Below are 16978 nucleotides of genomic sequence, written 5' to 3'. Positions count from 1 at the left end.
CCCTTCTTCTGATGCTTCTTGGAGGAGAAGGGTAAGAGCCCCCTCGTTGAGAGCTAGAATGATGCAACATGAGGCCCAGAATGACTCTGAACGACAGCATAGTGAAAACACAGACTGGGTGTGGTTTTCTGAGAAAAATCTGCATACTAACACGGGATGCTGGCCTTGGTCCAGATTCCTCCTTCCCTTGTCTCTTTGGGTTGCAGGGCCCTTCCGCAACCCCTCTGAGTACATCCCTCTCTGAGTGGAGGGAAAGCCACTAGCCTGACACTCTGTACCACGATTGTGGTCTCACTGGAGGTTAAAGGGCATAACCTTTGAACCCAGTCTCATGCCTGTTGATGGGAGTGGTGAGGCACTAGCAGCAAGGAACACAGTGAGGATTATGCTGAAGGAACGGGGAGGGACAGGCACAGACAGTGTTTTCAGCAGTAACAGAAGTGACAGGCTCTTGCTTACCGAGTGTCTCGGCAGACAGGGAAACTGACAGGCACAGTCAGGGGCAGAGAGCAAAGTAGGCTTGCCGAGGTTCTGGGGTGTACAGCCTGAGACACTGCCACCCTCTGCCAGCTCCAGCAGTGCCCCAGCACCAGAGAGATGGACACACAGGCAAAAGACTCTCCTTGCTTTGCTGAACTCAACACCTGGGTTGTGCCAGCTGACTCGGCACTCCCTACTCAGGTGCTTCACACTTACTCTCTCCTTTGCCTGAGTACTTCTCTCTCAGGTGGATATCCCAAAAAGACCTCTTGCTTAACATCAAGAGAATACCACAGCCACAGAGAACTCAGTATTTCAGAAGGAGACAAGAACAGCTTCTATACTCAGAGGCCAAGCTCAATGCCCTGCAGTCCCTCTGCATCCTGGCAAGCCTGTGATGTGTCGACCCAAATCACAGACCCTCGAGTGTGTGTGCACAGCTGACAGAATAAAAATCCCCTCTGGTGAGTCGGGCAGTAGCGCAGCGGGTTAAGCGCAGGTGGCGCAAAGTACAAGGACCAGCATAAGGATCCCAGTTCGAGCCCCCAGCTCCCCACTAGCAGCGGAGTCGCTTCACAGGCGGTGAAGCAGGTCTGCAGGTGTCTCTCTTTCTCTCCCCCTCTGTCTTCTCCTCCTCTCTCTATTTCTCTCTGTCCTATCCAACAGTGACAACAATAATAACTACAACAATAAAAAACAACAAGGGCGGGAGTCAAGCGGTAGCCGGGTGGTAGCGCCGTGGGATACGCACACAGGTGACGCAGCGCAAGGACCAGTGTAAGGATCCCTGTTTGAGCCCCCAGCTCCCCACCTGCAGGGGAGTCGCTTCATTAGTGGTGAAGCAGGTTTGCAGGTGTCTATCTTTCTCTCGCCCTGTCTTCCCCTCTCTCTCCATTTCTCTCTGTCCAATCTAACAACGACAACATCAATAACAACAACAATAAAAAACAACAAGGGCAACAAAAGGGGAATTAAATAGATAAATATAAAAATAAAAAAAAAAACAAGGGCAACAAAAGGGAATAAACAAATATGTATTTTTTAAAAACCCTCTGAATCGAGTGTGTGATGCCAGTAAGTGGCAGAGAAGACCGGTCCAGCCCATCTGCATTGGAGCAAACCTGGGTAGAGGAGGCTAGGAAGAATAAGGACAGCATCACGCATCATTGTTAGGGGTTGTGGGGCTCAAAGAGGTGAGGGCAAGTTTCCTGAGACAGCTCCAACAGCTCCCTGACCAGAAGTATAGACACAGAGCCAAAGAGCTCAGCTGGCCCTGGGCAGCCCAGAGGGAACCCTGCCTGACACTTCACCTGGTGGTGAGCTGATCTAAGGTCACGTGACGCAGAACTGCTAGCAGTTAGCCAATTGCAGTTCATGAATTCAGGAAAGGGGATGGTTCCATCCAGGTCTTCAGGTGGGAATGCAGAGACTGAACAAGAGGAACATGGGTCTAACCTCAAGGTCTCCCCACAAACAAGTACCAGGTACTGGCCACAGACTCAAAACTCTCACAGATTCAAAACTCTCTTCCAGAAAATGGGGGGCTTAATTTGTCCCCAGAGTGGCAAGGCTCACTGACTCCAGGACATGGGGGACATTATGGGAAAAGGAACAGCACCAGACCTGGAAGGTGGTAAAGCAGTGGACTCTCAACCATGAGGTCCTGAGTTTGATGTGCAGCATCGCATGTGCCAGTCTGATGCGCTGGTTCTCTCCCTCTCTCATAAATAAGTAAGAAAGAGAGAGAGAAACAGCATCACTCTGAGAAGTCACACTGATTCTATGTGCCGGACACTATGCTTTCATGGTCATTTCCCCCAAATCCTCAACCCCAGTCCAGTCTCAAGAAAATACAGATGTGGCTGCTGGGTGGTGGCACACCTGATTGAGTATACATACAAGGACCTGGGTTTGAGCCTCTGCTCCCCACCTACAGGGGGACCTTCACGGGCCATGAAGAAAGTCTGCAGGTGTCTTTCTTCCTCCCTCTGTCTCACCTCCCCCCTCTCAATTTCTCTCTGTCCTATCAAGTGAGGTAGAAAAACAAAAGAAAAACACAGACATGCCCAAATCTAGTGGTACCTGCCCTATGGTGGCAACACTTGTATGAATTTTAAATTATTTCAAAAGAAAACAAAAAACTCCTGGCCACGTGAGGGCAATGAGAGTGCATGCTCCATCCTCTCCTGCCCACTGCCTGAGGAGCCTCAGCTTATCTGGTGTTTGCACCCTCCCTGCAGCTCTGGGTTCCTGCTGTCACTCCGGTCTCTGTGCACACAGGCTGAGTCTATTTCTGTGGTGGTGGGGGGTCCCTGGATGTGGCCAGACCTGAAGGAGCTTCAAAAGCCACCATGTAGGCTAGACCTCACTATCAAGGGAGTAGCAACCCTGCAAACATGCACATCTGGCCTGCTGTGTGACTGAGGGAGCACAAGGACAGCACATCTGCCAGGGGCTGGGTGGTGACACACCAATAGAGTGCACAGGCTGCCACGAAGGGCCACCCAGGTTCAAGTGATCGATTCCTACCTACAGGGGTGGGGGAAAGCTTTGAGAGTATTGAGACAGTTTGCAGGTGTTTCTCCTTTGCTCTGTTTTCTCTCTCACCCTCTCTCAAAATGGAAAGAAAAAGGAAAACAGACAGCTTCTGGGAGGGGTAGAGTTCTGCAGACACCAAATCCCAGAAAAACCCTGAGGGGAAGAGAGGCGGAGGGGGGCGGGACAGGACAGGGCACATTTGCCATGTCTTCCTGAAAGAACTAAAAGCAGAGTTTTGCCATATGAAAAAAGAAAAGAAAAAAGCACTATGACAACTAACAAGAACAACAGAAAAATGCTCCAAGTCATTGATTACCAGAGAAATGCAAATAGAAGTAACTATGAGATTTGCCCCTGTGAGAATGCCATACATTAGAAGGGACAGAAACATCAAGTGCTGGCAAAAATGCAGAGAAAAGGAAACCTTCTACATAGCAGGTGGCAAGGCAAATGGGTCCCATCCCTGTGGAAAGCAGTCCGGAGACTTGTCAGAACACTACAAATGGACCTCCACTAGGATCTGGCAACTCCTGTCCAGGGGACGTATCCAAAGGAAGCAGACATGCCTGTCTGAAGATAACTATGGACACCTACATTCACAGCAGCACAGTTGGCAAAATCCTGACCTTGGAAGCAACCCAGATGTCCAGTAACAGATGAATAGCTAAGAAAACTCATGGTATATATCCATAGTGGAATACTATTCAGCTACTCCGCTTGAGAGAGATGGGGGAGACAGAGAGGGAGAGAGACAGAAAGATACCCGCAGCTCTGCTTCACCACTCATGAAGCTTTCCCCCTGCAGGTGAGGACCAAGGGCTTGTGTGAGCTTAACCCGGTGCGTTACCACCTGGCCCCCTTCAGAGACTCACTCTCTCATGGTCCTAACCCACCTACACAGCAGATGGGTCATTTCCAAGGTGAGGGATGGTCAGTGGAATCCTGAAGTCAAACCATGGTCAATAATGAAGTTCACTTTTTAAATGACTAAAGAACCAAAGAATAACATTTTAATATTTATTTATTTATTTTCCCTTTTGTTGCCCTTGTCGGCTTTTTAAAAAAAATTTATATTTTATTTATTTATTCCCTTTTGTTGCCCTTGTTGTTTTATTGTTGTAGTAATTATTATTGTCACTGTTGTTGGATAGGACAGAGAGAAATGGAGAGAGGAGGGGAAGACAGAGAGGGAAAGAGAAAGACAGACACCTGCAGACCTGCTTCACTGCCTATGAAGGGACTCCCCTGCAAGCGGGGAGCCGGGGCTCGAACCAGGATCCTTAAGCCAATCCTTGCACTTCGCACGATTTCTCTCTTTCTATCCAATAATAAATAAATAAAAATATTTATTAAAAAAAGGAAAGAAGAGAGAGAGGGAAAGGAAGAAGTAAAGAAAGAGAGAGAGAGAAAATGAAACCAGCTATTAAGCCCAGTGTCTACTAGGAGGCTTTGCTGGACTGTCTGTGGCCAGACTCACACTACAGCCATAAGAGACCCAGGATCTCCGGCCCTCAGTACCTATGTACTTGTTCCCTGGCCTGCACACACAATCTGTTGACTCCAATGTAAGAGAAAGCACTTCATGAAAGGTGAGAGGTTTACAGACATAATATTACTATTCTGAGTTGAGAGTCTCTACACTGACCACTCAACTTTGTTAACAGCACACCCCCTGACGGGGTCTTGGTCTCCAAACTTAAGCACAAGAAGGGTTTGTCACAGGGTAAGGCATCACCTCACACGTCTTCCTTAAAACTCAGGGATGTCCTGCCAACTCTTCAGAGAAGGCTGCCACTAACAGGTTCACCTCTGTCCATCCGAAACTCCAAACCTGACATTCAGAGAAAGGTTTTTATAAGGGTCCAAAGATCATTCACCTGACCCAGGTGGACAAAGGGACACTTGACCCTCACCAGTGATCACCCAAGTCCACCAGGGGACCATGCCACCCTACTGGGTCACCTACCTTCTTGGAGGACAGCAGCAAGGTCTGAACAGGCTCCAAGTCCTGGAAAAGCTGTGTTTCCTCAATGATGTGAACATCACCGTTCAGGCTGACAGCCTTGTGCAGGGCACCCCGGTCTACAAGGTCAAAGTCACAGGTCAGTGGTGTCTCTGAAGAGGGGACAGTGCTGGGACTGCCAGGCAAATGATCAAAACCCTTTCAACTGGTTCCACAGACAAAGCACTTATAACAAATGATTTTAATTAATTAATTTTTTATTATTATTTCTCTTTTGTTGCCCTTGGTGGTTTTATTGTTGTTGTAGTTATTATTGTTGTTGTTGTTGATGTTGTCATTGTTGGATAGGACAGAGAGAAATGGAGAGAGGAGGGGAAGACGGGGGGGGGGAGAGAAAGATAGACACCTGCAGACCTGCTTCACCGCCTGTGAAGTGACTCCCCTACAGGTGGGGAGCCGGGGGCTTGAACCGGGATCCTTATGCCGGATCCTTATGCACATGCAAACGCCATGTGCGCTCAACCTGCTGCACTACCACCCGACTCCCAATTAATTAATTTTTTATTTGGCAGAACCTGAAAGGTAAGGGGATAAAGAGAGAGAGAGAGAGATATGGAGCTTTTCCTCCTGCAGGTGGGGACCAGAGGCTTTGAACGTGGGTCCTTGGGCACTGTAATATGTGAGCTCAACCAGGTGCCCCACCACCCGGCCCCTAACCAAGATACTTTTGCATGTGAAGTGGAAAAAGAAATGCTGTTTGAGAAATAACCCCAAATGGCACAAACTAATCCAGTTTTTTTTTCTTTTGAAAATTAACTACTGGGGGCTGGGCAGTTGCGTAGCAGGTTAAGCGCACGTGGCACGAAGCACAAGGACCGGCGTAAGGATCCTGGTTCGAGCCCCCAGCTCCCCACCTGCAGGGGAGTCGCTTCACAAGCGGTGAAGCAGGTCTGCAGGTGTCTGTCTTTCTCTCCCCCTCTGTCTTCCCCTCCTCTCTCCATTTCTCTCTGTCCTATCCAACAACGATGACATCAACTACAACAACAATAAAAAAACAAGGGCAACGAAAGGGAAATTAACTAGTACTGACTCTAACCTCCTTCATCAATCAAGTTGACATTTTATACTGTTTGGCTCAAACTGGTGGCTTGTGTCTCAGCCAACGGAAGGCAAGGCTTCCATTTTGCTCATCTCCATGTCTGGAAAGCACCAAGGACCGACCACAGTGCACTGTCAGCAGCTGGCCACCACTTCCTCTTCTAGAAATGCTTGTTTTGAGGCCATGGGTGGATGGAAAGGTGTCTCTCTGGCAGGTCAGGACAGATCTGCAGTCAGGCTGGGCGGCTGTGTGGGCACCACCCTGGGCACCTTCTGCTCTAGCCGAGACCCACCAGACCTGAACTTCTAGATCTGGGCTGGGACATGCACCTCGAGCCAATGCCCAGGTGGTCAGATGGTCACAGAGATCTGAAGGCACCCAGGTTTGATGACTTCTCAGAAATCCTCCCACAGGCTCAGGGCACCTGAGGTGAAGCTGGCTCCATGAAGCAGACATGTACCCAAAGGACCCACCTGTACTGACAAACATGACGTCATAGAAGGCTCCGTCCAGGGCCTGGGTCCTATCCACCACGATCTGTGTGTAGTTCACGCCACTCTTGATGAGCCTGGGCTTGCTGTCGATTGGGGTCACAGAATCGTCCATCAGAGGGTGATCCTTGACAAACTGCAGGGTCTTGTCCGGTAGGTTCAGAGAGCTGGAGAAGTTTGCTGCCCGTGCTGCTCGGTTGATGCACTGCAGGGACAGACCACAGCCATCAGTCAGCACAACCCACAGATTCAAAACAGGGGTGCCACACAGTACTTCCTTGAAAAGGGGGTGGGGGAGGGAAGAAAACAGATGCTCTTTCCCCAAGAATCTAAAGACACAATTGCAAAATGTTCTTATCCATAGGTCATGCCTGCATCTCCTGGCATAAGTGCTTTCTAGCTATTCATGAATGAGAATTTTAAAAAAAGCATACCGGGGCCAGGTGGTGGCGCACCTGGTTGAGTGCACACATTACAGTGTGCAAGGACCCAGGTTCAAACCCCCAGTCCCCACCTGCAGGGGGAAAGCTTCACAAGTGGTGAAGCAGTGTTGCAGGTGTCTCTCTCTCCCCCTCTCTATCACCCCTTTCCCTCTAAGTTTCTGATAGTCTCTATCCAATAAATAAAGATAATAAAAAAAAATTTTTTTTAAAAGCATACCAGGGGTCAGGCAGTGGTGTACCGGGTTAAGTGCACATAGGATCCGGGTTCTAGCCCTCAGCACCCCACCTGCTTGGGGGTCGTTTCACAAGTGGTGAAACAGGTCTATAGGTGTATCTCCTTCCTATCTCTCCCCCCCCATTTCTCTCTGTCCTATAAAAAAAGAGAAAAAAAAGCTACGAGGCAGTGGATTCATAGTGCAGGTACTGAGCGCAGCAATAACCCTGGAGGCCAAAAAAAAAAAAAAAGCATACCATTTTTGTAAACAGGAACTAAATACAAATATTCACAGAGCCTTACTAAGTCAAGAGAAAACTGGTGATATTGCTGAAAATAGCACTCTGATTATAAAGACCATGAATCCAACAACATCATACAGATAATTCTCAGGTTGGCAAAATTGTTCACTTAGTGTGCTGCTTTGCCGTGTGCACGGCCCAAGTTTGAGCCTGGATATCACCCACCATGTTAAAGAAGCTTTGGTGCTGTAGTCTCTCTCTCGACTATTTTTAAATACTTATTTTTGGAGAGAGACAGAGACATTGAGAGGGGAGGGAGAGATAAGAGAAAGACCTGGAGACCAGCTTCAACACTTGAGAAGCTTTCCTCCTGAAGGTGGAAACCAGGGGCTTGAACCCAGGTTCTTATGCACTATAACATGTGCGCTCAACCAGGTGTGCCACCACCTGGCCCCGCTGCCTTACTATCTCTGTCTAGAAAGAAATAAAAAACTAACAACAACAAAACATAGTTCTTCTGTCCCAGCTGCCTCCCAGATATGCACAGCCCAGAGATGAGACAACAGATTTTACTTAATAATGTGTGCGCAGAGCAGTGGGAACCCAGGAAAAGAGACAGTCCTGGGGGTGTCTACTCTACTCTAAGGTAAGCCCGAATGTGAGGGGGAAGAGAGGGTATTCAATGTATATTTAATGTTTATAAATATCCAGTTTTTTAAAATAGTTTTTAAAATATCCTTCTACTTTTCCTCTCTTCTATCAACTACACACGTATCAACTACACATCTACAACTACACACATCTCTGAAGCCTAGAAAGCCTGAGATGTGGGGGCCTGCCTAACTGGGTTCTGGTGAGACTTTTCACCTGGGGGTGAGCCCTGATGACCAGAAATTCTGCTAGGTCACAGTTTCACCCTTGAGTATAAATACCAGGTCCCACACATGGATCCTAGAATGAGTGGAAGCTGGACTGGCCAAGAGACACCCAGGCCACAGTTTCTCTATAAAATTCACAAGCGCCACGAGAAAAAGTGTGACTCCTATTCATGATGGGATAGTCGCGTTGACTGGAGCACAGAGGCCTTTGCCAAGAAAATGTGTGCTTCTCTGCAGAAGAAGAAAATGAAACAGAACTCATTATATTATGCAATGCTAATTTCACTAACACCCAGTGCCAGCCAGGGAACTCTCCTCGCTTGGGCAAAATATGGCAACAACTGTTGCACAACTCAAAAAGGAGAAGCATCCAGAAGGAGAGGAAGTAGGGGATTGTCCATAGCTCTTTCCGGTCTCAGGGGCTGTCCTTCCCCACACAGGGATGCAGCATGACTCGCATGTCACCAAAATCTACTGGTTGCTCTTACCGCCCCAGGTCGTGGTGTGGGCACAGCTCCGTTGTAGCGCACCCATTTGGTGTGGGACTGTTCCACGGTGGCACTCTGCATGTACTTCCCACGGGAGAAGACGCCCTCTACCGTGGACAGGTTGTAGGAACACACAGCTGACAGCCCTATGTTGTTCCTGGAGAGAAGAGTTAATGTGACTGCCTGGGATCTGGAGCATAGAAAATGCCTACACCACCACCACCACCACCACCACCAGCCACCGGGCTGGGGCACTCACAGCTGCGGGGTGAAGACCCCATAGAACACGGGCTCCTTCAGGCCTCGGGCCTGGAGAATGAAGACGTCTTGGAGCACGTTGAAGACCAGGCTGCTGTCCGGCCTGGCACAGATTAGCCTGGCCTTGAGGAAGGAGGTCCACTTCTTCTGCAAGGTCCTCAAGCCGCCTAGGTCCCCCTGAAAGGCAAAGATGTGCACGGTTGAAGTAGTACAGATATCACAAGTGGCTGATGGGTCTGCAGGATCACTGCTGCGCTAGCCCCCAACCGGGCCAGCTCTCCCTCCGTGAAACAGGGTCAAGGATGAGAAAGCCGGCTGTGGGTACCAATGTGACCCACAGTACCACTTGGAGGTCAGCGTGGATCCTGAATGCTATGTGGTTCCAAGCACAAACCCCACTAGCAAAGTGCTCTTGGTGGAAAGCCGATGCCAAACCAACAACTTCCACTAACGCAACGCTCTGTTTCCACCCACACTCTCACAGTAGCAGACATCCTGAGGTCCACTGTCACCATTTGGCCACTGTCTGTGTCTTGGATTCGTGACCATCACACAAGGCAAAAGAGCCAGGACCATGCGGCCACAGCTCCTCAGTCCAGCCCAGGCTGGTCTGAACAGGTCTGGGTTCTCTCAAGGAAGACAATCCCTGTGGGAGATTACATCTGAACTTTCTAGGTCTGTTGGGGTCTCTAAACACGTCTTTGTGAGCTGATCATTGAAAGATAGCTGCGAAGCACACACGACTCAGTCTGCAGAAAGACATTATACTTCTGACCTGTGCATGCAGACAATGTACAGTTGAACCTTTTTTTTTTTTTTCTTTTTTTTTTTTTTCTGGTGGTGTGTGAGGATTGAACCTGGGACTTTGGGGCCTCAGGCATGAGAGTCTCCTTGAAGAGTGAAGTATCTTTTTATTTTTAACCTGGCACCAGAGAGTGGATCAAAGACTTTGTGCGTGGACTACATGACCAAGTAGCCTCCTCAGCCCCATTTTGTTATGTATATACTTAAAAAAATTTTATATATTCCTTTTTGTTGTCCTTGTTGTTTTATTGTTGTAATTTTTATTGTTGTTATTGTTGTCGTCATTGTTGGATAGGACAGAGAGAAATGGAGAGAGGAGGGGAAGACAGAGAGGGGGAGAGAAAGACAGACACCTGCAGACCTGCTTCACCGCCTGTGAAGCGACTCCCCTGCAGGTGGGGAGCTGGGGACTGGAACCTTATGATGTATATACTTAGAGAGGGAAAAGGCAATGTAGGCAGAGAGGGAAAGATAGCAGAGCATCACTGCAACCTTCATACACGTCCCTTTGGAGCTGTCCGTGGTGTTCCCGTGTGGTGCTGCCGGTTAAACTTAGGGCCTTGGTAAGGTGCCTGTGCTGAACAATCTCCTAAAGCTTAAGCCACTTAATTTACAATGAAAACATACCCTTCTTGGGGCCAGGAGGTGGTGCATCTGGTTAAGTGCATACACTACATTGTACAAGGACCCGGGTTCAAGACTCTGGTCCCCACCAGCATGGGGAAAACTTCATGAGTACCGAAGCAGGGCTGCAGGTGTCTCTCTGTCTACTTCCTTATTTCCCTCTCCCTTGTCAATTTCTCGCTGTTTTTATCCAATAATAAGTAAATAAAAATTAAAAAGAAAACACCCATCTTCATCTATATAGTAGAATGGTGCAAATCTTAATTCCAACAGAATTTGATTAATATGTTAAAGAAAAACTCAACTAGTGGAGGCGGAGGGAGGCACTCTGTTAAAAGGTGGCTTCCTAAGGAGTGTAAGCCAACAAGCCACACTGGGGTATTAATACCCCATCAGCCTCCAGGGGAGACCAACGCCTTCCAAGGAGGAGGCCTTGACCCTACTTGGTGCCCTTCCACAATGAACTATGGCACAAAGGAACAGTGTGGGCATTTCAGAGGCAGTTTGGAGGCTGGGTCAGGGCACTCATCAATCCTCCAGCTATGTGACTGCCACGGTTTAGAACAAAAGAGGAAATGGAAGAGCAGGCCCACCTTGCACACTCTTGCTACTCGTGGAATCATCAACTTGAAGACAAACTCGTACTCCACAGACACCTCCGTGAAAAAGAAGTAGACCCTGTCATCCCCGCTGTCCAGGCTGTCGCGTATCACATCCGCAAAGACGAAGCTGGGCTCTGCAAAGAGGAGATACCCATTGAAGGCACACGCAGAGGGGCCTGAGGGCTTCCTGCCAGGATTTCAGAATCATACGTATGTTACACCCCAACCAGCAAGAGACATCTGTGTGGACAAAGTCAGAGGTAATCCCAATCTTAAGTCTACCCAGATCAGGTTTAGAGGACCCGGGTGAGAGGCAAAGTCCCAATGCACCTTAATATCACATGGGCATGATATCACGGGACATAACATGGGATATCAACACGACCAGCTCAAAAGCATTGTCTGCTGGATTCTCCTTCTGTGAAATCCTGCATATGCATTTTAAGGAAGAGAAGAGCAAATCTCTTTAAAATTATTTCTTATTGGACACAGCCAGAGAGAAATTGAGAAGGGGGAGGGAGGATAGTGAAGGAAAGAGACAGACAGACACCTGCAGCCCTGCTTCAGCACTCCCCATGCAGGTGGAGACCAGGGGCTTGAACCTGGGTCCTTGAGCACTAGTGTATGCGCTTAACTAGGTGCACTACCACCTGCCCCTCTAAAAGACCATCCTTAACACAGTGCTTTCTCCCTCCCTCCCTCTCTCTTTGACAAAACAAAGAGAAATTAAGAGGGGAGGAAGATCGGAGGAGGAGAGAAAGAGAGACACCTGCACCAGGGCTGCATTGCTTGAACCTGGTTCCTTACACATGATTAACATGCAAACAACTGGATGTGTCACCACCTGGCCCCCAAAAAATGCTCTCTTAGCAAAGAAGACAAAGCAGTGTTGGAAGCTAGCTGTGCCATCCTGGACAGTTCCAGAAGCACCCCCACTACACAGATGGCACAAGCTAGGGATACGTGAAGACTTAGAGCTGACCTGCAGATGGACACATGTGAGGCTGGGAGCCAGCAGGATACCCAGAAGGGGAGGAAGATGTTACAAGGAGAGACATACTTCTGTGAAGACACCCTGCTTACCGTTCAGCCAAGGTATTGCATACTCTGTTCTCAGGGGACTGTGTGAAGAAATTCGAGAGATGATAGGTTCGCTTCCCAAAAAGTTATACGATGTCCCAGAATAAAGATCTCCATCTTCAGTGACCCAGGAGAGAGGAAGAGAAGACAATTAACTTCAGTGATAGGGACAAAAACTCTTTTATTTAATTATCTTTATTTATTTACTGGCTAGAGACCATCATAAATCGAGAGAGATGGGGGTGATGGAGATGAAGTGAGACAGAAAGACGCCTGCAATGCTGCTACAGCATTCACAGTTATCCCCCTGCAGGTAGGGACCGGGGGCTCGAACCCCAGTTTGAACACACCACAACATGTGCGCCCAAACCAGGTGTGCCACCACCCGGCCCCTTGAGGACAGAATCTCAATGTCACATTCTAACACAACTGACCAACCCCTCTCGGGAAATGGAGAGATACTACTCTGCTTCTAGGATGGTCCTTTCAGCCTCTGGACTCTGTCTCCTTTCTTTGACATAAATATTTATCATTTGTCTTCGAATGGGGCAATAACTAAACATAAGTGTCTCATTCCTATATTCAGTAAATATAATACATGTACCAGGGATGCCCTTGGAATGATCACCTTAGGCTCCAAGGTCTTTCAAACACAAGATAACTCACACACACACTCTCCTTAAAACTGAGCACTGACTCAACAGGTCAAGTAAGTTGGGTGATTCTCAGAAAGGACAGATACAGAGTGCTCTGATCTTCCCACAGATCTGACTTATAGATTTTGATGGTGACAAGTACCCTTTGGAACCACCAATAGAAAAGGTCCCACTGACATTCTCTGGAGAGGCTCACATACCTTTTGAGAGGGTGATAAATTTGAGAAGGAAGCAGAGGGAGGCTACTGAGCACAGGAAGGTGAGCTGCATGGCACCACTCAGCGCTTCCCAGGGAAGTATCATTTGTGGAACTCACCAACCATGACAGACGTGTAGCTCTGAGCTGGGTCAAAGGGACATCTGCCTTTGCCATCTTCATTTCTCCCCAGAAATTTAAAGGATGTTAAGTTCTACAACCGAATGAAAAGGAACAGTGTCACCTAGTGTCTGAGTTTTTATAGCAACATTGCCTTTTTGATGTGCTGGTTTTTTTCTGAAGGGCTCATGAGTGGCGCCAAGGGCCCACCTCCAGAAAGGCATTTACTTTGTTCTTCTGGACCCGGTCCCTGGCTCCCTTGCTTTGATACTCTTGTGAACTGCTTGAGGTTTGGAGACTCAGTTTTCTCATCTTTAATACAAGGATCCAAAGACTGATGGTCAGGCTGTGCTAGATATAGGTTAGGCTCCGTGATCAGTGCACACAGACAGAAGCAGGCAGTGTTCTGGTCTCTCTTCGTATCTTTCTCATTAAAATAAAACAGTAAAAAATTTAAAAACTTAATCTATCTTTCTTTCTTTCTTTCTTTCTTTCTTTCTTTCTTTTTTTTCTCCTCCAAGGTTATCGCTAGGGCTCAGTGCCTGCACCATGAATTCACTGCTACTGGAGGCCATTTTTCCCATTTTGTTAACCTTGTTATTGCTATTGTTGCCATTGCTATTGTTGTTGTTGGATAGGACAGAGAAATCTTAAGAGGAGGGAGGAAGAGAAAGATAAGACACCTGCAGACCTGCTTCAACACTGGTAAAGCAACCCCCCTGCAGGTAGGGAGCCAGGGGCTCAAACTGGGAGCCTTACTCTGGTCCTTGCACTTTGCACCATGTGCGCTTAACCTGCTGCATTACCGCCTGGTCCCTCCCCCTCCTTTTTTTTTTTCTTTTTAACAAATCTACTTATTTATTTATTGGATAGAGACAGAAAAATTGAAAGGGAAGGGAGAAGATTGAGAGAATAAGAGAGACACCTGTAGCATCACTTCACCGCTCTTGAAGCCCCCTTCCCCCCCCCCGTTTGAACCCAGGGCTTTGTTCACTATAATGTGTGCACTTAACCAGGTGTGCCACCACCTGGCCACTAAAAGAACTTTAAAAAAAAGCGCACAACATGAGCTCAACCAAATCAATGCAACCAGTACCACCTTGACACATTTCACTTGGGATTGTGTCCAGAGACACCAGGCTTGGAATGCCAACCCTTCAGCTCCAGCACTCTGGTGAGACTGTTCCTAGCTCACAGGACTCCTCAATTCAATATCAGGTGGTGTACCTCCTAACAAAGTTACAGAACCTAGACGCAGCTCAGGGCCCAGGAGACAGAACACATGTGCACATGTACCCATAAGTTAGGGGAAATTTACACCTTAAAGCAAAAGTGCACAAAGGTTTGCAGTGACTCAAAACAGCAAGCAAGTAGAAAGACCTAAAAAAAAAAAAAAAGACACCATAAAATGATACTTCTATATCTTTCCCATACTTGGGAGCTACTCTCTACTCTGATCCATCTTTCTAATCCTGTTTCCAACTCTGACAACATCTCGCCGGACAATAGCTTTGATCCACCTGCATGTTAGCTGTCAGGCTCACGCAAAAATTAATAAAGAAATGGGCCCCTTTAGAACTACCTAAAATAGACCTACTAGCTTTTTCCAAAATGGAGATCCCAAAACTCATCTGCTATATTCTTGCCTTTAGGTTCCTGACTACTAAACAATTTGTTCTGCTTTATATCTTAAGGCTTTTTCAGCCACCAAGTTCCAGATGCTACCATGATGCCAACCTGACTTCCCTGGGCAGACAACCCCACCAATGTGCCCTGGAGCTCCACTTCCCTGAGCCCTGCCCCACTAAGGGAAAGAGAGAGGCGGGCTGGAAGTATGGATCGACCTGTCAACACCCATGTTCAGTGGAGAAGCAATTACAGAAGCCAGACCTTCCACCTTCTGCATCCCACAATGATCCTGGGTCCATACTCCCACAGGGATAAAGAACAGGAAAGCCTTCAAAGGAGGGATTGGATATGGAGCTATGGTGGTGGCAACTGTGTGAAATTGTAGCCCTCATATCTTATGGTCTTGATATTTTTTTTATTTTATAAATAAATCAATAACAATAATATATATATAATTAAAAAAAAAAAAAAAAAAGCACAGCACACACAGGGGCGCTGCCTCTCCTCAGAGGGGGTGGATTCTAAGAACAGTAGATAGGAGGGCAATTAGGTCCCCCGCAGCAGCAGATAAAGGAGGATGGCGTTACCCTAAGGCCAAAGCAACAGACACACCCAATCAGCTTCAAGCACCTGGGATGGGCAGCTTCAACCACAGAAGTTAAGTCCCACAGTCTAAAGGCTGGATGTTGGGACTGGGGAGCAGGTGGAGTTGGGTCCTGGGTAGGGCTTCCCTCTTATCATGAGCTAAAGGGAGAGAGCTCTGGTTTCTCCCTCTTCTAAAGGACACTAAGCCTCTTTGAGCAAGGGCCCACCCTTAAGCCTTTAGCTAATCATATCACCTCCTTATAGACTTCCATCTGCAGCCACACTCAGAATGGCGTAGGGTTTTAATTATTTATTTATTTATTTATTCTCTTTTGTTGCCCTTATTTTTTATTGTTGTAGTTATTATTGTTGTTGATGTTGTCACTGTTAGGACAGAGAGAAATGGAGAGAGGAGGGGAAGACAGAGAGGGGGAGAGAAAGATAGACACCTGCAGACCTGCTTCACCACCTGTGAAGCGACTCCCCAGCAGGTGGAGAGCCGGGGGCTGGAACCAGGATCCTTACACCCGTCCTTGCGCTTTGTACCACGTGCGCTTAACCCTATGTGCTACCACCCGACTCCTGGCTTACGGTTTTTACCATGTGAATTTGGGGGCTGAGGACACAGATATCAAGCTCATAACATCTATAAAGCAGGGGCATACAATCCAGGAGATATTCTGTTTCAGCTACTTGACCAGGACCCACATCACATCCAAGTCTCACACATAAAACACAAACTGTGACGAGCACTAGAAGGCGAGATGCTGGACCATGCACACTGGCACTTCTCCCAGAAGGCCCCTCAGGGGCAGTTCTGGCCATGTGCTACTACTCCCAGCAATCTTACTCCAAGACAGGCCCTCCGTCTTAATTGACTGGCAGGACCCTGGGCTTGGGGAACAGCAGAGAGGGGCCCTAGCTGCTCAACTTAAGCGGGGATCAGATGATTCATTATTTACAGAGCAGAGAGCAAGGAGCCTGGAGCTCACACTGCTGCTTTGCCAGTCAGGGGCTACAGGCTTACCAGGTGGTCACAGGTGGGTTGGAAGGCATTGGTCCCACACACGTAGAGTACACCTGCACTGAAAGGCTGCAGCACTCGGACGTAGTTGAGGCACTCTGTCTACAAGGAGAAAAACGTGCAGATCAGCCATCCCCTGCATCCCCCTGGCGCCCAAGCCCCAGCCAAACTGTCCAACCCACTACTTGGGACACAGCCAGCCGGGCGTGTACTGACACTGACTCCCACACAGCTCATCGACCAGCCTTGAGTGTAATTATGTGCCCACCTCTTCCCTCTAATGACCCTATGTATGTCCTAACTCTGTCCCCACCCAGTTCCAGGAGGGCCAGCTTAGAGGCCTGCTCCCTCTCAGGACAAAGGAAAAGCTGGGGCTGGTCTGGGTGCTTCTGTCTTTGCTGTCAAGTGCCAAATGGAATTCACTCCAGTCACTAACAGCACCTCACTCCTTATTTTCACTCAATACTTAGCCACTTGCACTACCAGATGCCCAGAGGTATAGGCTATACAGGTTCCCTCTGTTTCTTGTTCTCTGGGGAGCCCGCCCTCCACACCCTAAATGTA

At 48.1% G+C, this 16978-nt stretch overlaps 1 protein-coding gene across 10 annotated transcripts in view; it reads right to left on the bottom strand.

The window, feature by feature from the left end:
* The window catches only part of SEMA4D (semaphorin 4D), a 129792-nt gene that overhangs the window by 16619 nt on the left and 96195 nt on the right, over positions 1 to 16978 (bottom strand). For all 10 annotated transcript variants that reach the window (XR_009552143.1, XM_060200530.1, XM_060200531.1 and 7 more), the window contains 8 exons: positions 16418 to 16516; positions 13177 to 13270; positions 12208 to 12321; positions 11116 to 11258; positions 9096 to 9271; positions 8837 to 8993; positions 6554 to 6776; positions 4985 to 5100 (listed from right to left, as the gene is read on the bottom strand). Coding sequence is in view for 9 of the 10 variants with exons in the window: in XM_060200530.1 (XP_060056513.1) it covers positions 4985 to 5100; positions 6554 to 6776; positions 8837 to 8993; positions 9096 to 9271; positions 11116 to 11258; positions 12208 to 12321; positions 13177 to 13270; positions 16418 to 16516 (1122 nt within the window). In the remaining variant the exon portion in view is untranslated. The remainder of the gene's footprint in view (positions 1 to 4984; positions 5101 to 6553; positions 6777 to 8836; positions 8994 to 9095; positions 9272 to 11115; positions 11259 to 12207; positions 12322 to 13176; positions 13271 to 16417; positions 16517 to 16978) is intronic.

Source organism: Erinaceus europaeus, chromosome 10 (genome assembly GCF_950295315.1).
Source record: "Erinaceus europaeus chromosome 10, mEriEur2.1, whole genome shotgun sequence".
In the NCBI taxonomy this organism is placed as follows: domain Eukaryota; kingdom Metazoa; phylum Chordata; class Mammalia; order Eulipotyphla; family Erinaceidae; genus Erinaceus; species Erinaceus europaeus.
This window is presented reverse-complemented; position numbering and strand designations above follow the sequence as displayed.